The sequence below is a fragment of the Anarrhichthys ocellatus genome, unplaced genomic scaffold (genome assembly GCF_004355925.1).
Source record: "Anarrhichthys ocellatus isolate YVR2014 unplaced genomic scaffold, GSC_Weel_1.0 scaffold4, whole genome shotgun sequence".
Classification (NCBI taxonomy): domain Eukaryota; kingdom Metazoa; phylum Chordata; class Actinopteri; order Perciformes; family Anarhichadidae; genus Anarrhichthys; species Anarrhichthys ocellatus.
Window position 1 is genome coordinate 7,620,690 of NW_022280034.1, and position 24,475 is coordinate 7,645,164.

Here is a 24,475-nt window from a genome sequence, read left to right on the forward strand (position 1 = left end):
ATATGGTTCTCACTGACGGTGAGGTGTTGCGGGTCATAGGCGAAGCTTGATGAGTCACTTTTTTTGGGGGGGGGGACTGTCTGGACATGCCAACACCTCGCCAGTAGGAGTCCTGTAATGTAGGTCATTATGTCACCAGCGCGTTCCCTTAAATTACGTTTACCCTTACAGTAGGTTCCGATGAGACTGTGGTGTCTGATGCTTCTATACATTGTCATATATATGTACAACTCATTTCAGATAAGTGTGTCATTTTGCCGATGCAATTGCCTGGCTTTTAAGTGTGTGTGGGTGTTTCAAGTACCTTAAAAGGTACGTTGTTGTGGTGAAATAGACCCTAGCTATAGTCGGAACAAAGGCCTTCGTAGGCTTTGAATAATAAAGTCGCACTACACTCCAGGCAAATGTTATTCATGAGAACGAGCTCCTGTTTTGCTCTCAGATAGCAAACAGGAGCAGTTTTTTCTAGCGAAGCATCATTTTGAGATAATCCCGCTTCCTCCCTGCAGAGGCTCAGTTACCAACTGGGTCTGTACTCAAACCTGTCCTTCACAATGTGCCGTTTCATCCCAGGGGGGCTGAAAGCAATTTAGAACGTTTCAGGGGTAAATTTAAATGTTGAAAAGAAAAAAAAAAAAAGAAGTTGAAAACCTGTGAGACATGTGTGATTCAAGTGGCTATTATTAACGTTTGAAAAAGAAAAAAAGGCGGCTGTGTATATTTAAAGAGATTCATTCACCCTTTTAGGTGCCTGGAACTCTAAAGCACTTTAAATGTTGACGGTATTGGTAATGGTATGCCCCTTACTTGACACCAACTTTTTTGCTTCCCTTCCCTGTAACACGTATTGCTAAAAGCTGCAAACACAGGATATGAATCTGACATGAAGTTAGGCTTTTGGACTCTTATCATTCGAGCGCACCATAATTTTCCAGTGACCGGCCAAACGTGTTTGCCAACTCCAGATATGTTGTAGACCATCAACTAAGAAGAGAGAACAAGAAAATAAGGGGGAAAGTCAGAGTGAAGAAAAGAACGCCTTTTTATTTCTAATTGAAGCACATTTACATTCGAAGATGAACCATATTTAACTGTTATTAGGGGCCCAAAGGACATGACATTTACTTTGTACTGTAGATATTTAAATTACTAGCGCTGACAGTCAATACATTGGTCCGTCCACTGACAGAAAATGTATTAATTAATAATTCATCAAACAATGTCAAACATTGTCTTATCTTATACTAAGTGTGAGGATTTGCTGCTTCTCTCACTTATATATCATTATAATATGAAGACCCAATAATTAAAGGTTTACCCAAACACAATAAGTAGTTAGAATTTAGAAAAAACACCCAAATTGCAGTTTCTGTAAAGGCGGTGATACAAACCCTCACATGAACTTGACCCGCATGCTGCTAACACTGCGAGAAACAAGAGCTCTGCTGCTGCTTTCAGACCAGACCTGCACCTCTCCTCTGTTTGCCAAACCTCCTGCTGCCCTGCTTCCAATCCCACCTACTTACAGATGGCCTTGTTCACAGACACCATACACACACAGAAACGCATTCACACATTTACAACAGACAGAAAATGATGGCTTGAGACAAACATATGGTAAAACAACATAACATTCACAATCATTATGCACAATATTTTTCATTCAGATTTTATTCCAGCACTCTCAGCACGAGACTTTTCACACCAAGACACTCTTTCTGTCTCGCACGTGGATGATATATACAAATTGTTGGAATATGAAATTCAGCAAACGGAGTGTTTGACGTGTTCACAGCCTGCTCTCTGGTCTCTCATTCCCTCTCCTTTTCACACATGCACACACCCTCTACTGTTCCCCTATGCTACCACTGGGCGAATTGCCATTTTAAAGAGTTTATTAATACCCACTGAGATTTTAATTATGAATTCCCACAAGGGGACAAAAAACAAGCTTAACCTATAACTCACAATTTGACATGAAAATCAGTAAGCAGACATATCACGCGTGAAGGCAACCTGTGTTTTTGGATGCAGACAAAAAACGTTGACGGTTGGAATATAAATCAGATCCATTTCTGCAAGGTATTGTTTTGTCTTTCTGGATATTTGACCGCTAATTCATTTTATATTTATAGATGTGCAGTTCATGTTGCATCATACATATCAGTGAGTATTGATTAGGAACAAATATTTACACATTGTTTCATGATATGATTGGACAGTCAACTGTCCTAACACAGCCAATTTACACATTTGAAGGCCCATATTAGACACAATTTCACTGGACTGTTTCTTCACGCACTTCTGAGCTAGTTTAGCTAACTTTCGGTTGTCAGAATAATAATAATAATAATAATAATAATAACAACCTGACTTAACAAGAACGCTACATTAAACTCGCTACTAAAGGAAAGATAAAATGGGAACAAAAATGCATCGGTGGGCTGGGATACAGGCTGTGATTCGGGTATGTAGCTAACTCGATATAATACTTTTGTGTACGCTAAATGTGTGAATTGAATGACTTGGAGCAAATGCCACTCCAGACGCGTCCGCCAGCGACCAGGCGTGTGGGATTTATTTGTAATTTAGACTGTCGCCACCGCTGGAAAATAAGCCAAGTCATTGGGCATTCATTGTTGGCAATGGAGAGAGTTAACGTTAAGTCTGTTTCTGTATCTTTATCTCTCATTCCCATCATTTTCAGTGCCCTCAGTTTCTCCCTGTTTTTAGCTTTAGACCCTTTTCTTCTCTGTTCTCTATCCGCTATTATATGGTCTCTCTCCCCCCTCTCTCTCTCTCTCTCTCTCTCTCTCTCTCTCTCTCTCTCTCTTTCTCCCCTCCCCCCTCCCTCCTTCTCCATCTGTCACTACCCTCATCTCTCTTTGGCTTCATCCCTCTGTATCCAGCAGTCTTTCCCCGTATATCTGTCACTCTGTGGCGTCCAATTTTTTTCTGTTTTTCAGTTATCTGTCACGCTTCCTCTTTCTTTCCTGCTGCTCGAATTTTGTAACCCTCCATCCACTCCAACCTGAACCTCCAATACTTACTTTTTCATATTAGTGCAATATTAAAGTATAGCCTTCTTGTATTTAACTCCAGGACTTACATTTTCTGAAAGTTAATAGCTTTTAACTCAGATGATGATTGATGATGATGATGATGAACAACGGCCATATTTCTGCATAATGAATCATTTTACCTTTTGACACTTTGACTGATTATACAACTGATATATTGCATTCAGGACTTTAACTTGTAATGGAGTATTTTTACATTGTGGTTTTGCTACTTTAAGTTAAGTAATGGGTCAAACTACTTCTTCCACCACTGCCATCCTCCCACTCTGACTATGACTCTATTTTTCCCATTCTGTTTTCATTCTTCTCTGTCTGTCTCCCCCTCCATCTTTCTCTAGCTTTGTCTCTCGGTCTGTTTCTGTCTGTCTGTCTCTCTAGCAGTGAGCTAACAATGTCTTCCTCTGCCTCCACACCACAGCCAGCAACTCTGGCTAGATCTCCATTTAGCGCTTCAGCCTCCCAGGCAAGAAAGAACAAGGGGAAGCTGTCTTTCTGCTGGAAAAGACATAGACACATGCACAGACCTTTAGATCAGAGCACAACCATAACACATAGAAAGAGAAGTAAATGCTTAAAGTATCAATAATTACAAAAGGAAATCCATTAACTGATTTCAAAAGTCTCACATTTCCACTGCACTTTCTGTACCTTATTTTCCGACTGCAGAGGTTGCATACTTTTTAAATGGTCTTCCACACACTACGTCGCCTCCCCAGAAACATGTTCAGCTTGAGTTTTTCTTTGCCTGAAGGCTCTTTACCAAACACAAACTGAGATGTAGTTTTGTCCGTTCTGGCAGTTTTGATGCTGTCAGCCCATGAGTGTGTTATTCACTGTAACCAGGCACACTGACAAGTAGTTCAGACTTGATTTTAAACACTTCCCAGGGGAGAACCACTATTGCCTCTTTTCACTGTAATAAACTTGTCAAAGAGCTATAAAGCTGGAGGCGTTTTGAAGTTACGATTCAAATACTTCTTCGGCTTAATGTGAAATACAGAGCTCATAGTTTGTGTCCATGGCCTGTACTCTCACATATTACTTTTTTTTCCTCACTTTCAGAAGGGAAATATTTATCTTTAGTCTCTTGCTGTAACACAATTTATTGAAGGAGAAAACTAGATTGTTGAAACTAAAGATCATACTGCAAAGTGTCGTTTGTGTTGTGAACATACAATCATATAATAAGTACATAGCGTTAGTACATAGTGTTGACTGGTATTTCCTTAGTTGCGAATTTGTGGTAATTTACAGTTTTTATTGTGTTGTACTTCCGTTGCATTGTTGGAAATAAAAAGTTAGGCCTAACTAATATTTTGGGGTATAAATTAAAGGCCGGCGATCCTCTGCTGTCGTCTAGATTATGTGCTTGAGGGAATGATTGAGTCACATGGTAAGCCGTGTGTGTATCCTCTTCCCCCTCAAGGACAGGCTGTTGTCAGTGCTGAAGCCCAAAGCATACTGGGAGATGTAGTTGGAACAGTAATCTCTGCGCTGTCCTCGAAGTGCTGGGCTTTTCTTTTCTAATCATTGGGATGTGCTCGGCTGACTGCCTCAAGTGCCAAAGGTCAGGTGGCGCACTGTAAGGCAAATTAAAAAAACAGTCACGCTTTTGCTGACGTTGCTTGATTCAAGTGGCCCCAGCTGTTGATGACAGTCAGTCAGCATGGTCTTTCTAGATTTCGACACTGTGGTGACAATTGACTGAGGGATATGATGATGAATCACGTATGTTTTGACCAGAAATGATCCAGTGTCAAGCAACCATCACTGATGCAGTTCTGAAAGTTGTATCCCTTTGAACAATTTGGACATTTTTGCTTCCAATATAATGACAGATATCTCACAAGGAACAATTTGATGATCTTTCCTTTTCTTTCTTCGTACAGACTTCTTTTTAAAAGGCTGTCCATTGTCTCCCAATTACTTTCAAATTGTCAGTCTATTCCCTTCAAGTCTGCTTCAGAGCCCTTAAAAGCCTCCCTTTTCGCTCACCCACACCTGTTTGTGAAGTGACCACATTGTTCTTTGATGAATTTCTTCTCATTTATCTTTCCGTATCCCTCTCACCACCGTCAAAGGTAATAGCTTCTCTTCCTGTCTCCTAAATGGTTAAAGGCTATTAAGTGCCAAGTGCGTGGCTCAATTTAGAGAACTGCTCTCTCATTATGTGCCGAATGGATTCCACCTCATCAGCAGTAGCAATTCATGCTTTCTGCAATTGGATTTTCTCAATAAAAAAAAGGTAATGAGTGGAATGAAAAGGCAGGACTTTCAAAAATAAAAGCAGATGATGGCCATTGTACCGTACCACCTGATACTTAAAGCACTTATGGCATTTGGAGGGATGAAGTTAGGCCAAGTCATGTATGAGATTATCATGCGTCATTGTTGGTAATAAGTTTCCCCTTCACTGACCACAGTCCTGTGTCTGTCATTGTGTGTTATTACTGCATGGTCATTTCAAGGTTTTATCACCGTCTATAAGGAGGCTGTCATGAATAGATAACCAGCAGCATTACCATATCTGTTTTGCTTGAGTTGCATACCGTATTGAATCATCACCGGTCATATCACAAGAGAGGGCGCTGACATTTATATTGTCTGTTTCTGCAAAATCTTGGCACAGCAATGTCCATCTGATTACCATTTATTTTCACAGCACTCCACCTCATGACCATCTGGTTATCAAGTTATTCATGTATGCAGTTTCTCTGATGTGCTTTTGTATATGTAAGCTTAAAAATTTAAAAAGCTATTTGTGTGTGAGCATGCATGTACTGTTTGCACATTTATGTATATGACTGTGTATGCATTCTGACCAAGATACATTTCACTTCTCCTACAGAGCATGATCAACAAGCCTTCAATACCGGAGTACAAGGTGGCAGCGGTGCAGAAGTCGCGCTTCATTCTGCTCCACTACAGCATCTCTAAAGCCCTGTGGGACTGGCTCATTCTGCTGGCCACCTTCTATGTGGCTGTCACCGTGCCCTACAACGTCAGCTTCACGCCGTACGATGACACCGTCACAGCTGCGCGCTCCACCATTGTCAGCGACATTGTGGTGGAAATGCTCTTTATTATAGGTGAGTGTCGAAAAGAAGACGTGGCTCCCTGATTTTGCCCTGAAGTTCTTGTGCTGAACTGATCACTATAGGTTCAAAATTGTGGTTTGACCACCATCAAGCCAATTATTTCATATTCACGTCTGAGTCCCTCAACTTGGCAAGAAGAGGGAGGATACCAGCCAACTTTTTTTTTTATTGTAATTTGACTTTTGAAGTAATGTAATTGATAGGTTGCTGCTTCAAAAAAAGTGGAAACTGCCTCATACAGTATAGCACCCAAAATATGGCATGCTAGCCAAACACATTCAGGGAATATGGTATATTGGACATGAGGTGTCCACTGTTTTTAATTTAGATGGTTTTTGCAGTTAACACTGGTCTGCACATTGCTGTGTGAGCAGAAATCATTATCATCATCTTACCTTTTAGCTTCTCATAACTGAGATTTGTATTGAGTGATGAGGCAAGAGCTCTGCAAATATCAACAGCTTGGATGACAGATAAGGTTTTTTTTTTTTTTTTTTTAAATCAAACCATACACCCAGAGGTCTGCTTGTTATGTGTGCTTGCCACATTCTGACACTAAGATGAAAATGATCTGTCTTGCAAACTTGCTGATTCATATGGATGCATTAAAACAATGACTTAAATTGGTACACTACTCATTCTATACTTTCAAAAGTGTGAATGACAAACATTGTGGTGTGGTCTTAAGTATATATCACATACAATTGAACCACTGGGATTGAAACTCAGCTTGTGATCTTTCCACACTGTACACAATGTGTTTATAATTTTATCAGTCAAACACGCATAAAAGTCTGACCTCATCCATTTTAATGAATATGACAATACCGTCTTTACGTCACTGGGGGGGAAAAAACTACTACCTTTGTATTTGCAGACATCATCTTAAACTTCCGCACCACCTATGTGAGCCAGTCAGGGCAGGTGGTGTACGAGGCGCGCTCCATTTGCATTCATTACGCCACCACCTGGTTCTTTGTGGACCTGGTGGCTGCCCTGCCCTTCGACCTGCTGTATGCCTTCAACATCACAGTGGTGAGTGCAACTGGATATGTTCAGCTGTCTTTTTTTTTTTTTTTCACTGGGACTGCTGACATGCAGCAAATGGATTACTTATAATAAATAAATAAATAATCCCTGAAATGTTTAACCTCTAAAATGCACCACCTTGCATTCCACAAGGCGGCTATTGTTGCTGCCTGCCTGCCGATGTGACTACTCCCTAAATAGTGAATTTTACACAAGATAAGAACATTTGTTTGAGCAAAACAAGTCGCCGCTTGTTCAAGCTGTGATATTCAGCTGTGTATATATGCTGTATATGTACAGTCACAGTGTCTTTCCAGAAACAACACAAAACCAAGGGATTAACTTTCTCTCTCCTTTTCTCTGTCACCACCCCCCCCCCCCCCATACTTGCTTCTCCTCCTCAGACCTCCCTCGTCCACCTGCTTAAAACGGTACGCCTGCTACGCCTCCTTCGTCTGCTGCAGAAGCTGGATCGCTATTCCCAGTACAGCGCCATGGTGCTGACCTTGCTCATGTCTGTGTTTGCCCTGCTGGCACACTGGATGGCCTGCATCTGGTACATGATTGGACGTAAAGAGATAGAGACCAATGAGACCTGGGACATTGGTGAGTCTGATTGAGGCCTTGCTAAGAGGAAGCTGTTGAGGTATGAAGGTCAGGTTTGGGGTTCCAACCAGCAAGAGCATCATTTTTCTGTGAAGGATGAATGAAGTAATAGTTCCAACTGATTTTTACCATGCAACATCATTTATTAAACAAATCCAGTATATCATATTCCGAGTGCTCATTTCATAATTTAAGCATGGTGTTGACTATCCAGACTTGTTTCACTTACCGTGTAAGTCATGTGTTTTCTCTGTTTAAATAGGCAAAAATGACAACAAATAAGACTACATTTTGCTTTTGTTGTTTCCCGTTTAGCTATAAATAGTCATTGCTCACCTATTGGCGTGTCTAGCTCTGCTCAGTGGTGAAATAGTGACGAACACCATACTCTGGGGCTCTAATGAGAACTGTCTGAAACCGGATCAAAAGCTGGTAAAAAAATAAAGAACGACTGTAAGGAAGCAGCACAGTAATGTCTTGTCTGAGAAATATCTGAGCGCTTGTCTTCTTTCTTACACAGTTGCCTGCGTCAGATCGAAGAGCGTAACCATGTTTAGGTTTTTCTTACTTCCAACACGACTGCAGCCAAGTTCAACCCGACAGTTTAACAACCATATACTATATGCTATTTATTTAAACAACCTTAAACAGCAACACGCATACTGTGACATACTGTAGGCTACAGCAAAATGAAACATCTGACCCAGTCCGCTGTGCAACATGTGTGTTTGTGTCTCTAATTGTGTGATTGCGCTTAGAGTTGTAGCGGTATATTCTGTCTATAGGGAGGTTAGGTCCAACCTGCTAATTACACTTGGTCTTGTTTATCCCTGGAGGAGCCAATCTAATTCTGCCCTGTCCCTCAACGACATGCCAGCCTCATGAAACTGCTGACAATCTCTGTCAGACACACACAGACCCAAACATGCACTTCTGTCTCTCTGAGACAGAAGTGCATGACCATACTGCCACTACTGCCACTACCACCAGAGCTGACAGAGCTCAGACATAATATTAACATCAACCATAACCTTTGAACAGTGTTTGCTCATGCTCTACCTTCTCATTCAAGGGTGGCTTCATGAGCTGGGCAAACGTCTTGAGACACCCTACATCAACAGCACGGTGGGCGGCCCGACAGTGCGCAGCTCCTACATCGCTGCCCTTTACTTTACCCTCAGCAGCCTGACCAGTGTGGGCTTCGGCAATGTCTGTGCCAACACCGATGCTGAGAAGATATTCTCCATCTGCACCATGCTCATCGGCGGTATGTCTGACACCAGGGTACATTCTCCCTCTGGCGTCCTGGCACGCCAGTGCTGGAGATTCAGCAGGAAGTGGGTCTGATGATTTGGCTGGCCTTTAAAACATAGCTTTTTGCCATCTTGATATACCAATAAACAGATCATTTTAGCTGAGGTGGCAATTATTGGTTCAACAATACAGGAGATAATTATTGTGTGGCAATTTTTTTTTTTTTTCATAACAGTGATATGCACAAAGCTGTAAATGACTCTGCCTTTTGTGTAGCTTAATAAGCAAATAACCAGTAACAAATGTAGATGATTAGGTAATGATCAATATCAAATTGGATTAGCAGGAAAAGTGTTTTGAAAAGTAAAAGTCAACCTAAAAAGTGATGTGATTAAACCCATTCCAATTGTAAAAGGCCAAAAGAAACTGCCTTCAGAATAAAATGTCAGATTGTACGTTTTTTATGTAGCAATACAACTATTCAGCCTATATGATCAAATATACGTTATTTTTGTTTCCGTCTCTCACACAGCACTGATGCACGCCCTGGTCTTCGGTAACGTGACGGCCATCATTCAGCGTATGTACTCTCGGCGCTCTCTCTATCACACACGCATGACGGACCTGAAGGACTTCATCCGTGTCCACCGCCTGCCCCAGCAGATCAAACAGCGCATGCTGGAGTACTTCCAGACCACATGGTCTGTCAACAATGGCATAGATGCCAACGAGGTAGGAGTCCCTTTCATTGTTGTTGTCATGTAATACTTTGGTACAAGCTGCTGTCTGCCCTCAAGAAACTTCTGGGTCATGTTTAGACCATTCACAAACCCTTTGCAGCTGTAATTGTTCATGATCGGCTGCCTGTACACCAAAAATTTACATCCGATTGAAATTCAAAAGAGGGTAACTGGTGGCAACACAGTCCATTCCCTAAATACCAATGAGTGTCACCCCTTATTACATCTGTCATACATCCCCAGCTCCTGCATGACTTCCCTGATGAGCTGCGGGCCGACATCGCCATGCATCTGAATAAGGACATCCTCCAGCTGCCGGTCTTTAAGGGGGCCAGTCGTGGCTGCCTGCGCTCGCTCTCCCTCCATATAAAAACCTCCTTCTGTGTCCCTGGGGAGTACCTCATCCGTCAGGGGGACGCGCTGCATGCCAACTACTTTGTCTGCTCCGGGTCCCTGGAGGTGCTGAAAGACAGCATGGTGCTGGCAATATTAGGTTGGTATTGTGGCCCGGACTGTTTTAGCATCATGTTTCAGGTGATTATGTAGTGGAGCAGGACGGTGAATATTTACTGTTTTTTATTTCAGGAAAAGGGGACCTGATTGGGTCTGACCTGCCTGGAACCGACCAGGTGATCAAGACCAATGCTGATGTGAAGGCGCTGACCTATTGTGACCTCCAGTACATCAATGTGCGCGGTCTGAAAGAGGTGCTGGAACTCTACCCTGAGTACGCCACTGTGTTCACCTCTGACATCCACAACAACCTCACCTACAACCTGCGTGAGGGCAGCCAGGACGAGGTACTAAATATACACTCGCAAACAGAAAACTGGTGTTCATCAAATGTGTCATTAGGGTTTCCTTTTTCTCAATTGTAAGCCTGTCTTTTCATATTCAATCCCTAATTTATAACTCTCAAAAATGTTTTTTAAGCCTAGAGAATTCAGAAATTCAAGATCTAGTTTCATTGCCCCCCCTCCACACACACACACTGTCTGATAGAATAGAGCAACCCCCCCTTGACACTTGGTCTACCGCGACGACCAAAGGGCTGTTGGTGGCTTGATTGTCACACCAATTACAATGCGTGGGTGCCACTGTCAGGCAGCCGTATCGCTTCCCTGTTGCCACCCCAAAGCAAAGCCGGATGACATTACAGCCAGACACTGACCTCCTCTCAGTGCTGCCTGTTACCCCTCACAGTTATTTAAGACCATCCTCCATCTGTGGAGAAAATGCACCTGTTTTCAGGCATTGTTATATAAAGATGCATCTTGAAACCCAGGAATTGAATAGTTTCATTAATTAAAGAAACAGTGTGACAAAGTGCAATGGCTGTTTTGCACGGCATTATGTTGAACCGTGCAATCAAAACAAATTAATGCCAAATTGTCTTTCATGTGTGACTGACAAAGCTGGCAAAGCTCCCCAAAGACTCCCAATGTCATCAATATTGTCAATCTCAAGCATTTGTACTAGCTTCAAGCATTCCTCTTGGCTCCCACAGGCCTTTCCCATTGTTTGAAGGCTTTCTTGCTCATTAGTTCATTCATTTAAAAAAATGTTTTAATCATTTGGTTTGGAATATGAAGAACAGGACATCTGTGCTGGCCATGTTCGTTAATGGATGCCATTTTTTCAGGCTGAGTGAAACTGTATTGATGATGTTTTCAAAAAGAAGAGAATTATAATTTTTGAGAGGTTTCATCCCATAAAGAGACATCATAGATACCATTTGGCACCTGGCAGAATCCATGTACTGTATATACTACAGAGAAGCTCATTATTGGAGAAAGGTTTTCCCAAGACAAATACTGTATGTTGTGTGTATAGAGGCCATGAACGTATACACGTTTTTAAAGTTCTTACAGTCTTTAACTATGATTCTAGCAGGCTTCTTTGTGGCGTGGCTGATCACAAGAACTAGCTCTCTAACTCTGTCTCAGGCCATCTGCTCAGAGTTTATGCTCAAGCTACCTGGTCGAGTTGCCAGGTTCCATAACTCCTGACACACACACACACACACACACACATATACAGTAGGACTGGTCTCATCCACATCCTCACGGTGGGTGGTTTGCAGTTGGAGTTGTTGTATGATGGGAGGTCCACATTACACTCAAGAGATACATGAGAATTGCTGACTGTTCAGCAATCAGTCATAGTGAAATACTGCCAAAGAAACAGATTGTAGGAATGCCTATTACAGTATAAGGTATCCAAAAGGGACTACTTTATCTTGTCAAATAAAGGGAAAACCCCAGACTACCAGATGGAAAATTATTTTGTTTGATGATTTTTTTTGTCAACTCTATAATTGAATAGCTTTGACTGATGTGGTGTCGATTAAATTATTTTCATTAGGTTTTGGTAGAGAGTATGAAAGTTTTACAGAGACAAAAAGTGTTTTATGCTATTAAGTGGTATTACTTTTCATAGCAGCTAGAACTGATATTTTATTATGTATCAAATGAAAATCTGAAAAGGGTCGCTCATAGAAGCTATAGAGAATTATCACCCTGATCTGCATCCCCCCTTGGCGTTACAGAGCTTTATTGTGAGTTTCAGCTCACTGTTTTGTTTAACAGTTTAACATTTACAACTTTACTGTGTAGTGGACTTCTACAAAACTACTTTCCAATGCAAAAAAAATTGCATCCTCAATAACAATTCAAGGTAAACATATTCTCCTGGATTACGTTTCTTTATGACCTATCACAAATATGTTTCTAATCATAGTCCATGGAAGCCCGTTTAGGGAGGAGGTCGGGATGGATGGCTGCGACCGTAATCCTGGAGATCCCTCTGAAGCATAATTGAGAATGCAGTTTAGTTGTACAGGAACGTAATTTTGCAGGAGACCAGGTTGACTCTCATAGTGTTGTTTTTGGCCGCACCAGGAAGCTGTTTCCAATGAAAAAACAATTTTCTGCTCTACCTGCTCAGCACCTGACAGACACAGTTAGCTACTAGCAACTTAAAAGGTAATCATATCTTGATAGTGTAACAGTTATTGCAATTTTAAGGTCAGGTTGAATGATTTGGTATGGAATGATTGATAGACCGAGGAGCAATGCTTGTTTCTTCAGGGAGGTGGATTTAGAGAGATACGGGATGACTGTTTTCTCCTTGGCAGAGTGGGAAGGTCATTACACCACCAGGGAACCAGCACTGAGTCCCACTTTAACGACCATGGGAGAGTTAAGTAGTCAGTAGTCATGGAGTGTGAAGAACAAGCTGGCCGGTCAGGGGTTATAGGGATGCAACCCCCTTTGGAGCCTCATATGACAACAACAGTTTAACAAAGATGACGAAGGCAGCCACTGATAACCAGTCGTGGGAGTGAAAGAAGTTTGAAAAGCTAGAAACATGTGTAGTACATGTTGGATGGGATAGAAATACCAACCAGGAGTGGGCTGAAGGAATACACAGAGGAGAGGACAAAATATGTCACAACAATTGTCCCAGGTGACAGTGTCATTTCAAGTACATCCCTTCAGTACAATATATCACAGACAGCTCCCCCTCTCACTCTGAGATACATCAGGAGGAATTTACACTCAGCTGTCAATGGTCTGTGTTTCAGATTTGTTTAACTGTTCTGGAAAGTTCAAATTTGACCCAAAATGTGCTCTGGATTTGAAACACAAGAGGCACAACATACAAGACACTGACACACTCTTGTGTGCGCAAGTATGCTGTTCTGTAAGTTCTGTAAGGTCTGTTCTTTGCATGAGCAAACACAAGATAGCCCTCTTGTGAGTGACAGGAAGAAGTCCCGAAATTAAGTCCCTGCAAACTAATTTTGATATGTGGGACACTTGTGGCATCCTTGCCCCATTAATTGCTATTGATGTTCAATTTATGTCATTTGGCACCGATAATCCTGGCTGGCTAATTAATCACTCCACATTGCCTCGGGGTTAGTCTTCGTTAGGAGGAGAATTTTTCCTGCCTGAAATAGATTCACAGACTTTCACCCCCGTCCAAAGTCTCACAACTAGAGTTATATTTTTTGCTTTAACCGCCTTCTGGTGGAGATGATTTTTAAACTCCGTATTGTGCTTCAATGAAGGATTAAATTGAATGCGTTTCCTCAGTGAATTGCCTTCCTGCATCAAAGAGCATTACTTGCTCTGTGCTGGTGGAGCGATAGACTGTGGCTCGTGTTGTCACATTAAGCCATGCTGTCAGAAGCACGTTTTTCACACACGAAGGAAGACTTCACACTACCACGGTTTCATTTTGCCATCCAGCTGGTGATTGTGCTAAATTGCTTGCAACGGTGTAAGACAAACTTTCACCGGAATCCCCCTTGCAATCGAGTGTAGACGAAGGATCAGTTATGTGATTCGGCTTGTGTAGCAAAGGCTTTATCAAAGGCCACGGTCATTTAGATAGTTCCAAAAGGGTTCAAGTGGATACAACAGTAGATAACAAATTAGAATTTTATACTGTAAATGCAAAGACATCATCAAAATGAATTCAATATTCCCTGTGGAGTTCTTGACCTCCCCTGGTGTCACACTATATTCCACTGATCAACAGGTGGTAACACGCCAAGATATGCTGCAATGCGCCAATGCTGGATTTGAAATACTTCAAAATCAGCTTTGCAGATGTTTTATGAGGAAAGAAATACACTTGACATGTTTGTTAGACGTCAAAGATACACTTATAAGAAAACTCCACAGGGCACATTTCATTTCTTAATGTGGCATCACAAGGGTTAAGTTTAATGTTTAAAGGTTTGATAAGGAGGACATGAAGTTGAATATATTAATATGTTTTGCCTGGGGCTGTGTCTTTTGTAATCCCTGTCGCTTTCTTTTTGTTACTGCAGGGTCTCAGCAGGTTTTCAAGGTCACCCAGGCTTCCCCACGTGAGTTCAAATTAAATGTTCTTCTTCTGTTAGGGCTGTTATTATTCCTTATCCCGAATTGTCAAAGGTGCATTTGTGTCATGCATATCAAATTAACGTTTAACCGGCGTGTCTGGTTTTTCAAGGTAACACCCTCAGGTTTTGTTGGGTCTTCAGTACTGTATTGCTAGTGGGAGGGTTTGTGGAAGGACTTCCCCTGCAGGTTGAGACTCATTTGGAACAGACGGAGCATGTTGAGTCCCTGGAGTTAGCTCACTAACTGGGTCAGTAGCTCTCCTAATAGGAAACCTTATGAGCTACTTTTCTCACTATGCTTATCGCCCCGCCTTCCTAATATTAAAATACTGTTTACAGTGCTTATTTTATGTAAAATCAATTGTTTTTACTGCCAAGCACACCGTTAGCCATGACTAGACCGTAATAGATCTGTAGCAGGATTAATGTGATTAAAATATCATCAGCTGTATCTCATTAAAATCTAAATAACACAATAATGGCTCTTCATCAGCAGCTATCAAAAGGCTTATTTGCCGGATTACTCGTGAAATTATTTGTGTATTGTGAGTGGCATTTTAAATTGGTCAAGTTTTTTTAACGTAATTCCAATATCTGTAAGTATTTCAGCATTTATGTAATTATTACTCCAGTATTTCCAAATTTGTTTTCATATCCTCAAACACAAGAACAAACCATGCTGTTTAGGGATCAGTGCATCCCTTGGTAGTGAGAGCTCACATAGTGTACAGTTATTAATGATGCCTGTTGTATTTGCTGTTTTGCAGGAAGCCAGGCTCCCCTCTATGGTGGAAACTAAGGGGGATGACCCGGACGACTCCTTCCACCTCTCTCCAGCTACCCGCTCCCGTCGCAACCTCCTGCTTCCCAACTTCAGCAGCCCTGTTCGGCGTACCTCACTGGGGAACCTCCTGGGGGATGAGTTGCGGCAATTCAACGCCCTGCGGCGCTGCCGTTCACCAAACCTCAGCCGCGGCATCCACGGGCAGTGCTCATCCCCTCAGCCACCGTCGAAAAAAGAGCACAGCTCCCCGAAAGTCACAACGGCCTCAACTTCAGCCCAGGGGGAGTCGGGGGCCGAGAAAAAGCCTTCAAAGCTGCTTATCCCAACCGTCACCTGCTTTGGACCGCCAGATCTTAGTCCCAGGTAGCCTGAAAGCTATTATCAAATGTTCAGTTTTCAAAACAACAATAGAAAACAAACAAAAACTTAATCAAAGTCGAAATGAAAATACTTTTTTGCATGTTGGTAGCTGGTTGACCAAAATAGAAAACAGTAGAAACACCCAGTTAATGTAATGCAATAGAGTGTAATATAATTTTAAAAAGCTATAAGTGCTAAATGTCAATGAACTAAAATGTCTTCTTTATTTTGACTCCACACTGTTTGTGTTTATATTATATTTGTAATAATTTCATTAATACACTGTAGAGTTTATGCTTTTCTAATGCAGTTCAACACAACACTTCAAACTATAGTCTCTAAATGATCATACAGTAGATTTAACATATGGCACAGTGTCAACAGCAAATAATAAGTTTCACAAAGGCAGAATCTATTCAGACAGTTGTATTATATTACATTACAGTGTGACAGGGATTTTTACATCTATTCTTCTTTGTATCTCATTTCTTGAAAGACGTTTATTTTGATATCATCGTATAATCTGATACTTTCATAGTGACATGAGCAGCAACATGCTCGTGTTCCTTCTTCTTAAACACTGTGGTTTCCCTCCAGAGGCCGAAGTTCATTCATTTTTAAGAATCCAAAATTTGTGTCCCCTTTTTAAAACTATTTCACAGCAGTTTACCTCATTAACAGCACCACTATACCATAGGCCATAGGCCATCTCACTGGATTTTGTAGACCACGTTATGTCTATATATCCATCCTAGTTATACCCGACATAGAGCGTCTCAGATGATCAAAGTAAGTTGTTCGTTGTAACAGACACCTAAAGTCATGCCACAGGAACCGGCATCATCCACTTAATGTAAATGGAGTGTATTTGCATTGCATATTTCAACAGATGTCACTGCATTTCATTACCAGAGCACCTTATCCTCCTGCCCCAACCATCTGTATTCATAATGTATCCCTAAGTCATCCAGTAAGTCCTAGATATGGGTAAGTGCTGGTTCAGAGAGCTCAGGTGTCCGCCCCTCCAGACTGGGCTCTTCTCCTCATGTTCAAACCCACATGGGCCTCTGCCAGCAGCAGCTCTCATGCCACATTCCTCGGTCGTCTGCAGGCTCCAATGATGATTGAAAAAGCTCTACTGTTACATTAACTCCGGCTTCCCTTCTCTTCGCCCCTCCCTGCCAGGGTGGTAGACGGCATCGAAGACAATGGACACGCGTTCCACTTCAACGTGGAGCACAGCAGGCCCAATGCCAGCACGGGAGGCAGCACCCAAGGTAAGTCAAACCACCTCCAGCTGCGAGGGTCACCCGGGTGCCAGATGGCTGGAGGTAAACCCAAGGGTTCAAACAGTGGATACAACAATGTTGCCCTGACTCCTTCTGGGGGAAATATGAGAGCGCAGAGGAATGAAATGACAGCCGGGTGTCCAAAGAGTCAGAGAACATGTTAAAAGACAACAGAGGTCAAAGCAGTGTACAGATCATCTAACCTGGGCTTTACACTGATGATCGCTATCATTCTGGCAAAATATCACATTCAGGTCAGTTAAAGTCCAACTAATGTACTTGAGGGATGCACAACATTACACCGTAGCAGTCTATGTACAGTACAGCTTCCTAATCACTAAAAGTGTTTTTAAAAGCTGTGGTGTAGGATAAACCTCCTGATTTGGTTTGAGTTGTTCTGGCCGTCATGCAGCGCCTCCCGGAGGATTGCCTGCATTATGTTTAGCTTTTTTCTAGTTTGTGCCTCATTGATTCCACATAATTGCTGCTGTGGTCCGTCTACTGTCATATTGGTCGTGTTTTAAGTGTTCACAAGCTTCCCTCTTTTAGATCCTGACATACAGCAGCAACAACATAAACCATTTCTTTAGATAATAGACATAAGAGTAGAGATGACATCGCAGACACGAATCCAAAGCAATAGCTCTACAACATAATGTTTTTGCAGTAATTCACACATAATATTCAACTGTACATATATGCATGTGTGTGTGTGTACATGCAATACGTGCACATACATGTGTCTGTAATTTCTCATCGTCTGGAGAAAAGTTTTTCATTTTAATAATGATAAAGACCTCCGTGTTTGTGGCCGAGTTGTGTGCTACTGAGTCAACTACTTGTTGTTTTTCTCCTCCTCATATCTTTAGACTCCACACAGGTTAACTCCACTCTGCTGCTTGAGACAGAGGAGGTCAGACGGAGCATCGGTCAACTCAACCAAAAGGTAAGGTACAACTTCTTAAACCTAGATTAACATTGATTGGACCAAAAATAATGTATCCCTCTCATCAAATCTGTCATCTGTCTGTAAAGTACTGAATATGAAATACAGGAAGCATTAATTCATTTTTTATTAGAAAATACAACCTGTGTGCTATTCTGACATTATAAACCGAGTTCCTGTTCAGACATGAATTTGCTTCAGAGCTGACCTAGAAAATGAGCAGAAATAGACTTAATGTGTGCCTTGTGTCTCAGTCTGCCACTGCACGCTTCACTTTAATGTAAATAATGCGTAAGCAGGTGCAGCAAGAGGATCCAGATGGGCCCATGTAGGTGCTTTCTGAAGTCAATATTCATTAATCAGCAGGGTGCTTCTACAATGCAGAGTGCGGAGTGCTGACTCGACAATCTGAACCAAAAAAAATGTTGGATAACAACCTTGATCTACTTGTGGCCCTTCTCTGACCCCTGTCCCTTGTTCACAGTTTTCTGTCTACTTTCTTCCCTATTTGACTCAGTCTGTGTCCCTCTGGATTTCACTGCTGCGTAAGAAATCATTTATTTAAGTCAGAGGGGTTTAAAATGGTTCAGCTATCTTCAGGGAGATCATTAGAAAATGATATCTGGACAGGGATCCAATATTGAGCCTCAAAGATAGAAACCGATTAATTTGTCACTCTGTGCTGGGGACTTAATTGGGCAAAACTGTGTTGTTGTTTTTTGTGTACTTTGAAGCTGTACTGTACTTGTGTAATTTACCACGTTTCCTCAGTGTAATAATAGAATATGCTCCAAATCTGTTAATGTCGCAACTAAACTGTGTGCACTGTCTACGCAGATGGGCACATTAAACCAGGAAGTATCTGAACTCACCAAGGACCTGCACCACATGATGCATCTCCTTCAGGCCCACATATCTGTGCAACACTACAAAGCCTCCCTTCCTTCATACCCATATGGCATCCAAATGGTGTCCAACCCGTCTACAGTCCCCAACACTGGCATGCCCTTTAACTTAGCTCCAACCTTCCACCCCAATAACAATCCTGGGAGCCAGGAAGGCCACAGCCAGCGAAGCGTTGCACCCGCTGGCCACTGGAACTACAGTGGAGCTGCTGAAACCCAAACAGATAGCCAGCACTGGCCTCAATGCTCTAGTCCACCTGCCAACTCCTGTCTGCCCCTCTCTGTAAACTCTGCATCCAGGTTAGGCCCGTGTCACAGCTCTGAGAGCATGACAACACATCTGTGGACAAGCCCGTCTCCTCTCAGAGCCAGCCCAGGCTTCCAGGGTGGAAGTCCAGGCCTCGCACCTCATGCTGGGTATGAAGACTCTGACAACAGGCTTGTCGGTGCTAGCCCGACCATCATCAGCCAGTCCCAGCCTACTTTGTGCCTGCAGCCTCCCAGTGATAGTGATGAATACTCTTGCCTTTTGTCCGGTGTCCCTACAGGTACGTCCACACACAGCCTGCTGGACTCGTCACCCAGTTCGTACCCCCATCTCTCCCTGCACTCCGAATCCCATCTTAACTTATCACAAGCCTCACATGAGGACATTTGCGTTCTGATATCCGCCCCAACATCCCATAATGTGATCCAGGACACCTCCCTCTTCCAAATCGAGGACTCACACCCCTCGGTCCACCCTGTGTCTGCATCTCCACCCATGTTGCCAGGCCACCCTCTTGGATCCTCCCTGGATTCAGCCTCACAGCGATCGGATGCTCTCGAGCCTGATCTTCCACTGGGCGACCCATCTGCCATAGAACACACCAGTCTGGAGTGCCTACTGGGGAATGGGGGCTCTATGGAGAGCAGGGACAGTGAAAGCGTGTCATCGCGAAGGTCCAGCATTGGTGTTCAGACTCTGAGCACAGAGCAGTCGTGGTGTCTGGACCTCACAGATTAAACTGTTTCAGGGTTAGACTCACTGACTTCACTACAACTTGGGGGGGGGGGGAGTTATAGACATGCAACTACTTACAGTGTTAAAGAGACCCTGCTGGAGAATGTCAACGTGTGCTGTATTTAATAACTTAATTTCTTAACTTAATTTGTCAAACTCCACACAATTTACACCATTTCTATGCAAAAGCATGTCATTTGTGCATTATCTTGGATTTACTGAAGTGTGTCTTTAAATAAAAGAGTTCCAGTGTATACTGTATATTTTTGTCCAACGTCCCTTAGAGCAATTTGCGGTTGATAATGCTTGTTACCTCCTTGCATGGTAAAGTTGTTTATTCTTTTTCCTAAGGAAAAGGTTTCCAAAATAATGTGTACGCATTCTACATGACAACCTGTTGATTGTGGTTCACAGATACTGTGTTTGTAGACAGACGGCTCAGAGGGGTTGGATGTTTTAATATGTGAAGGAACAAAAATGACACATTGCACATAGGGACGAGAGTATGTGCATCATTGAGCATAGATTGTTTATTGTTTTGAATTGAATGTTTTTCTCACTTCAGCATTTTTTATTTGTGAGTTCTTGGACTATGAATATCTACAATCCAATCTCCACTAAGCAGTACATCATTTATGATTTCAAGAAAATTCCATTGAATGTCTCCAGTTTTATGAGATTTTAAGACATTTCTTATTGTTTTCCACACCAAGGCATAGTCCTGTGAAATAATGTCTTTCTTACAGATCTATAGTTATATAAACACAACATAGCTGTTGATAAATAAACATAAATAAATACATATTTAGATGAAAAGAGGGTCCCATGAAATATTAAGTACTGTTATTCATTTACTAAATATGAATGCCTAGTGGGGGGAAAAACATTCAGGAACTTTGTTCTTTTTCAATGATTTCTCCTTAGCTGACAAAATAAAGTATGCAGAAATGTATTGAAGTGTCCTTTACTGTGGCGTCACACTTACCACACTTGATATATCATTTTTCTGAAAAGAAAGTCACGTATTCTGTGAACAACTATTTAGTTGCAAGACATGTTGGAATATTTTTTCACTGAGGAAATTCAGAAAGTTGGAATAGAGGAGCACTTTACCGTTACAGGGAGATAATGGGAAGTATTGACCTGTTTCTGTGCATTCATCAGAGTTATGCTTTCATTTGTATACTGTTACATACATGTACTGTATTTGGTTATGACATGGGACTTTAACGTTTTCATGTGGGGGGTTATTCATTCTTTATTACCTGAAAGAGGCAGACTAGTCGTAGTTTATAAGTACAAACATATATATTTGAGTCCACTAGAGTTCATACGTGTCACACTTGTAGCTGAAAGAAGTACATATAGTGTGTGTGTGTGTGTGTGTGTGTGTGTGTGTGTGTGTGTGTGTGTGTGTGTGTGTGTGTGTGTGTGTGTGTGTGTGTGTGTGTGTGAGAGAGAGAGAGAGAGAGTGAGACAAATTCCTCTTATTTGTGACATAAAAATATTTAAGAGTTGCTGCCAAATATAAAATTACTGAATTATTTTAATTAAATTTATTTACTTCCACTAGGATGTAGAAAAAAATGAAGTCATCCATTTACGAGACAGACGAAAATGTTGAACGGTTGAAAAATATCTCTGGTAAGAACAGAGTAAATCAGAAAGTCACCAGTCGGCTTTAGAATATATATATAAAAAAGAGAGAGAGGATTTGCAGCTGTTGTTTTTCTCATTAGTGACTGTGAATCCAGTGAGTCTTTTGTGAATGCTTTTGGTTTATCCATTTTTTTTATTTGGGCTGATCTGTCTTGACTCTCAATCCGATTATATAAGTGAATGTAGAGTATTGTTCATGCTTGCTGAGATGGAACTGCAGCAGTAACATCAGCATTTCTGATCATAGCTAAAAACACAAAACCTATATTCACTAATGTTAACGCATTAATTCTATATTTTCATGTAAATTTCATTCAAGCAGTGACATTTTTTTTCATTCAGGGTTTCAGTGCACACACAGATAACATCTTGAGTTTGTTTCATGTCCATTGGCTCAATTTCAACAGGTTATGTCAACAACACAGCGTCCTGTCAGGACAAACATAAAGTAACAACACGTGTTGTGTTTTCTGATATGTCTTATAGATCTTATAGTCTATAATATACACTCTAATTCATTCACCTCTCATTTTCTCTTTTATATACAGTGATGTGGTGTCTTTCTAATTCTTAATCACTCTTTATAATTGGTTAAAATGGAAATGCAAAGCTCAAACTGACCAAATCCAGCACAAAAATGAGCAAATTCTATATTCAAAAATTTGACAAATTTTTCTGCAGTGAATTAATCAATTTCTCAAATAGAGCTAATACATGACACAGTGTTGTCTCCCAATGAGAGGGTAACATTACTTTTTTTTTACAAGCTTACTGTTTTTGTTTTTTATAGGACCATAAAAAATATTAGTATTCTCTCCTGGGGCATCAGTGAGGTCATACTGGGTTTTGCAACATCCACGTCTGGTCTCGATAAGCCACTCGGTTTATGAATAAAACCCAGATGACAATTTTTGAGTTAATGATGCACTGGATTTGCATTAATTGCGCAACAAGTCCTAATAAAAAGGAAGCCAGCAGCCTTGCAGCACACGTCCAGTAGGACAATTTACCAGGTGGGATATCTTTAATGTTTTTTTTGTATGTGCTTAATGAAAGTGCTCCCATCAACACTTATAATATGTCATTTGATTTCGAACACCTTTCCATCTTGCTTTATTCATGCACAGACCGGTGTACACTGTACAGTCACATGGAAACATGAAGACTGTGATTCTTGCTCTTCTGGTGTTGGTGGTTGTCAGCCAGGGTAGGTTATTGTACAGGAAACCCAACAAACCTGCAGTGTATTTCACCAAAATTGCATGATGGCCACAAGAAGCTGCAGCTGATTAATACCTGCAATTCATGTCTCCAGTGTGTCTGTTTTGGGCTGATTTCAGACCTTAAGGTCAATTATTTGCGCCAGTGAAAATGCAGCACTAATTGGGATACAAAGGTTGGATATGATTTTTCCTTTTCCTTTTTCCAGGTGAAGCCTTGAGGTGTAACTGTGGAGGCACGTCGAAGCCAAGTGGCCATGTGGCCATGTGGAGACCTGCTATGGATCAGATCAAGTCTGTGCCAGAATCACCCTTCAAGCTGGATCCCGTAAGTACAGGCTGCTCCCTCAGTGTGCTGTTCAGCTAAAAGGAACAATTACATTAGCTGGATCAGTTCAGAGTCATTACTTTGACTGAAAACGTGTAGATGTTGTCTTATAATCCATGTTTTCACAGATACTATAGCTACATCCAGGGATGCATGGATAAGGATGACTGCACGCTGATGAGTTATTCAGAGGTATCACGTTCAAATCACACATTTATCATCTTTTTCATATATTTCTTTTTGCCGTATTTGTCTTCAGGAGACAATTTAACAGGGTAGATTTAGACAGGAATACCGCCACCTGCTCTTGAAAGAATTGTATGGCACGTATTTAAGCTTCTTTGAGTTTATCACTGATGAAGCATCTCAGGACTGCTGATGAGGCACAATTATTTTTCTCTATCGCATTGCACCACCTTCAGGTCGATGAGATGCGGTAAAGAGTGTTAGAAAAGGAAACTCATACTCTGCATTTGACTTTATCATGTAGTGATAATGTATTCATGAGAATCCATTAAAAAGTTTTTTCCCCCCCAGTTTCCCTTTCGTCTTTTTCAATTTACAATTCGCAAATATTGGCATTGCATCCTCCCTGCGTTTGTATAAATAAGCAGTAAATAGTCTGAACAGCATATGAATACATCGATTCAACCTTTTAAATTCAGGTAAAAACATTTAAACAAATTGAGAATAAAAACATCAACCCAGATAAAACAGAGTGTTTGTATGTGCATATTGTACATTCACACATATTACTCAAGAAATATTAAATATTGCAAAACCATTATCCAACAAGCTTTTTTTGGACTTAAACTAAGTCTCAAGAATGATATTGTAATGAGCCCAATGATAACGTGCATGAATAAGTACAACATCACTACATCACACTGTTCTATGTCCTGCTCCCATCTGTGACACACAGCATACAGGGGAAGGGGATAATGTTGCCAAACCATGAAATATGTTTCAGTTTACACAAATTACATTTAATCAGATTGTTTAAATGTACAGTACATCATCTGAGGTGTCAATACATTGTTGTCTACTTACTTGGAAAGTGCTCACATCTACTGGGAAATGACATTAGGGTCTATTCATGATATCAATATTCACCAATGTACAGGTGAAGAAGAAGTAGAGAAGTAGAGTTTTCTTTATTACGAAGGGTGACTATAAGATTTATTTGGTAGATTCTTAAGCTGAATCTCACCATCTCAGTTTCTCAGGGCGGTTAAATTAAAATCATCCTTTTGCAACTTTTCTTAAAACTGCCTTCG

The 24,475-nt window shown here is 41.3% G+C and overlaps 2 protein-coding genes across 4 annotated transcripts in view; both read left to right on the plus strand.

The window, feature by feature from the left end:
* The window catches only part of kcnh4b (potassium voltage-gated channel, subfamily H (eag-related), member 4b), a 34,993-nt gene extending 14,050 nt beyond the window's left edge, over window positions 1–20,943 (plus strand). Inside the window, exons 5-16 of one of the 3 annotated variants that reach the window (XR_004212652.1) lie at window positions 5,929–6,169; window positions 7,056–7,213; window positions 7,612–7,813; window positions 8,886–9,080; window positions 9,600–9,799; window positions 10,051–10,300; window positions 10,393–10,607; window positions 14,651–14,689; window positions 15,472–15,851; window positions 17,042–17,125; window positions 18,007–18,083; window positions 18,921–19,007. Coding sequence is in view for 2 of the 3 variants with exons in the window: in XM_031843353.1 (XP_031699213.1) it covers window positions 5,929–6,169; window positions 7,056–7,213; window positions 7,612–7,813; window positions 8,886–9,080; window positions 9,600–9,799; window positions 10,051–10,300; window positions 10,393–10,607; window positions 14,651–14,689; window positions 15,472–15,851; window positions 17,034–17,125; window positions 18,007–18,083; window positions 18,921–19,994 (3,123 nt within the window). In the remaining variant the exon portion in view is untranslated. Of the gene's footprint in view, window positions 1–5,928; window positions 6,170–7,055; window positions 7,214–7,611; window positions 7,814–8,885; window positions 9,081–9,599; window positions 9,800–10,050; window positions 10,301–10,392; window positions 10,608–14,650; window positions 14,690–15,471; window positions 15,852–17,033; window positions 17,126–18,006; window positions 18,084–18,920 lie in introns of all 3 variants that reach the window. The other 2 variants (XM_031843353.1, XM_031843354.1) reach the window with 2 other exon arrangements.
* Window positions 20,944–22,808: 1,865 nt separating this feature from the next.
* Window positions 22,809–24,475, plus strand: part of LOC116380521 (phospholipase A2 inhibitor and Ly6/PLAUR domain-containing protein) — a 2,239-nt gene continuing 572 nt past the window's right edge. The window contains exon 1 of the mRNA XM_031842429.1: window positions 22,809–22,857. Coding sequence (XP_031698289.1) covers window positions 22,809–22,857 — 49 coding nt within the window. The remainder of the gene's footprint in view (window positions 22,858–24,475) is intronic.